This window comes from Pinus tabuliformis, chromosome 9 (genome assembly GCF_031772625.1).
Source record: "Pinus tabuliformis cultivar Carrire ecotype Pingquan chromosome 9, CPIR1, whole genome shotgun sequence".
In the NCBI taxonomy this organism is placed as follows: domain Eukaryota; kingdom Viridiplantae; phylum Streptophyta; class Pinopsida; order Pinales; family Pinaceae; genus Pinus; species Pinus tabuliformis.
Window position 1 is genome coordinate 1,597,798,209 of NC_142307.1, and position 3,535 is coordinate 1,597,801,743.

The 3,535-nt window shown below is 37.1% G+C and overlaps 1 protein-coding gene across 1 annotated transcript; it reads right to left on the reverse strand.

Annotated features, from left to right (window-relative positions):
* Positions 1-778: 778 nt before the first annotated feature.
* Positions 779-2,216, reverse strand: LOC149154852 (thioredoxin reductase 2-like). The gene is made up of 2 exons (XM_089438864.1): positions 1,174-2,216; positions 779-946 (listed from the first exon to the last, which is right to left on the reverse strand). The coding sequence occupies exons 1-2, from the start codon at positions 2,117-2,119 to the stop codon at positions 852-854; spliced, it is 1,041 nt and encodes a 346-aa protein (XP_089294990.1). The 5' UTR covers positions 2,120-2,216; the 3' UTR covers positions 779-851.
* Between the last annotated feature and the right edge of the window lie 1,319 nt (positions 2,217-3,535).

Sequence of the window (3,535 nt, forward strand, 5' to 3'; positions counted from 1 at the left end):
TTTTATTTTAAAATTTAAATGTATAGAAGCTCCCCCTCTCTCCCTTGGGTATGCGCTTAGCATAAGTGTTTTTTTTTTCATCTTTAGGACTGAGTATAAGTTTTTAAAATCACCATCCATTTACGTGTATACTTTCGGACCCACCAAAATTGTCACAAATTGGAGTGTCGAAACTCCCTCATAATCTCAAAGCCCTTTATTCCATCCATGTAAAAGGTGCAACTTCCCTTCAAAATAAAGGTTTCCATTAATGATAATTGTCAAAAATGTTACGCAAATGGAATCAATTATATATAGTTAATATGGTTTATCTTTGTTTTAAAGATGAATCACATTAATTGATTTTAAGTGTTATCAAATTTTAATAATGTGCTTATTTTCAAACATATTTATTTTAATTTACAATTTTAATAATAATTCCTTCAAAATTTTAATATAATTTATTTTTTAAGACGTCAAATAATGATCGGAATGTTAAATCATTTTTTACATCTTTAAAAAAGCATAAGCTACTAACAACTCTATCAAAATTTTAATATAATTTAATTTTTTAAACATTAAATAATTACGAACGAATTAAATCGTTCAATTCGGTTTACATCTTTAAAGAATGCCTGTACTTCTTCTAATATCGAACTCTCAACAATGCTCCAATGATTCCAATCATTTTTTGAATTAATGAAATAACATAATACAACAAGTGGACCCATCGCCTATTCTCAAGTCAAAGTCAAAGTCAAAGTTTGGGAAAAAATGGGACATTTGTTGTCGATGCTTTGAATATCTAAATTAATAATTAACTTTTATTTAAAACGCTGCTCTCACATCCTCAAACAGCAGGCCGGGAACTCTCAGTGTCCTCCCGTGCCGCTATCTCTCTCAGTATCCTCCTCCTCTACCGCTATCTCTTGTAAAAAATGCTCAGCTTCCAGCGCTGCCATACACCCTGCACAGTAAATCGAAATTCAAAATACGTTAGAAAATTACATCTTTCATAAATGGGCCATTCTCTCAAATCAATCCAGGATGCGAAAAATAAAAAACATATTTAGAAACACAATTGTCTCCACCAAACAGCAGCCCTGCCGCAAACTTGAAATAAAAATTTCCCTAAAATTAATACAACACATAGAAAACACCAGATCGCACTGCAGACATATACATAGTACATACCTGTACCGGCGGCAGTGATGGCTTGGCGCCATTTCTTGTCCTGAACATCTCCGGCGGCGAAAACCCCCGTAAGACTCGTCTGGGTGGTTCCAGGCTTTGTCACAATGTAACCGTCCGAGTCCAACTCCAGTTGCCCCTCCAGAAACTTGGTGGCTGGTTCATGCCCGATTGCAAAGAATAACCCCGACACTTCCAACACCGACTCCTCACCGGTCACCGTGTTCCGCAAATTGAGCCCACTGAGCAATCCTCTCTCGTTCCCAAAAGCTTTGAGGACCTCCGTATTCCATATGACCTCGATCTTTGGGTTATCCAGCGCCCTCTTCTGCATGATCTTGCTCGCCCTGAACGCATCCCGCCTGTGAATGATATAAACTTTGCTACCGTACTTGCTCAAGAAATTCGCCTCCTCCATGGCCGAGTCTCCCCCGCCGATGACCGCCAGCGGCCGGTTGCGGAAGATGGGGGCGGCACCGTCGCAGACAGCGCAGGCAGAAATGCCCTTGTTCCAGAATCCGTCTTCTCCATCGCCGGCCCCAGGAAAATCGAGGCGTTTGGCCACTGCCCCTGTGGCGATGATGACGGTATCAGCGTCCACCTGTTTGGTTTCGGTGTAAAGCCTGAATGGCTTCACTGACAAATCGAGGCGCACAACTGTCTCCGTGAATATCCGCGTCCCGAATCGGAGACTCTGCTCCTTGAGCTTCTCTGTCAATTCAATTCCCATAATCCCCTGCGGGAAGCCTGGGAAATTTTCCACGTCAGTTGTGGTCGTGAGTTGGCCGCCGGGGGCGATTCCGTTGGCCATCCATCCTTCGAAGAGAATGGGCTTCAGCTCCGCCCGTGCTGTGTATATGGCCGCCGTGTGCGCTGCTGGTCCGCTCCCCACTATGCATGTGGATACCCTCATCCTCTCCAATTCCACCTCCCCCTTTGTCATTCCCATTTATCTTGGTGAAGGAATTGAAGAATTATGCGCTTCTGAAAATCGTAAACTCCTCTTCACTACCCGCCAACAGCGTTGTTTATCGTGTTCAATGACTTGCACTGTGACATGGGTTGTCCTTGGGCTGAATTTATAGCAACAAATATCCGTGTGTGCGAACGTCATCGATGAGGTGTCAATCAGCAAAACCTTTTTGCCACGTCGTCTTGGCAGGTCACAATTTTGCGCGTATGAATTGACAGTTTAGTTTAAGATTAAGTACACATGGAATAATAACGATGAGGGAATGACATTGGCATCCACGGATTTGTGGGTAAGGAAGGAGTAGGACCACCAAATGCAGAAGAGGTTATGGTTTGTTTTAGGTGCAGGCCACGCATCTAGAAACCCTACCCTGCCCTTTATTCTCACATATTCATGTGGGCTTCTAGAACCCTACCCTCCTCGGTCCCCCATTTCTGGCAAGTTCTTGGTCTCTTTAACCAGTCGAGAGGATTTTTATAGCTTGGACTTGATAAAAACTCAAAATCCCAAATTTTATTGAAATTTAAAATTTTTTACATAAATAATATTTAAAACTAATTAATTAATATATAATTTTCTTAGTTAAATATTAATTAAATTTATTTAAAATAATTATTATTTTTTATTTCAATTAATTTTCATAAATAAAATATCAAATTCATATTAAAATAATAACTTTAAACTTTTAAATTTTTTTTACTTATTATTTAATAATTAATCTACCATTCAATTTTCCCCGCGCCTTTTAATCCCTCAACTCCACCTATTTTACGAGCAGCGTCGTCCCCATTTATTTTATATCATATTGAAACTAAACACAAATTGTATTTTAATTTTTCAATAATTTATATGATTAATTGATAGTAAAAAATATAAATTAAAGCTTATATAACTTTATCATAACTTTATTAAACAGACTAATTACATATCCTTATCCCCATTAAAGCAAACTTATTACATATCGAAATTCACATTATCACGTAATTTTATATCACATTCTAGAATATTAGATGACGGTTCCTATTGAAATGTCCATTCTTCCTTTTTCTACGACTTTTGTTACGTCTAATTTTCGCATTCGTATGGAGTAAGCTGTTTAATACATCGACCAATGTTTCTGTTCACATTAATTTTGTTATGGTTTAGTGTACTGCATGGAAATGTGTTATGGTTTAGTGTACTGCATGGAAATGTGTGTATAATCGTTTGAAAGTGATTTTATTGATTGCCCAAAAAAATGGTTGGGTAAGTAAAATAAATATTATAATGCTAACAATAAAATATATTTATAATATATATATATATATATATATATTTTATTTTTTCCAAATTTAAAAAATCTATATTGATTATTAATTTTACTTATAATATTATGAATTATTTATTATACTT

What these genes read in the sequence shown, in the direction of transcription:
- LOC149154852 (XM_089438864.1), bottom strand. Translation starts at nt 2,119, where the DNA reads ATGGGAATGACAAAGGGGGAGGTGGAATTGGAGAGGATGAGGGTATCC. An exon ending in CATCACTGCCGCCGGTACAG is followed by an intron (nt 947 to 1,173) that starts GTATGTACTATG and finishes TTTACTGTGCAG; the next exon opens with GGTGTATGGCAGCGCTGGAA.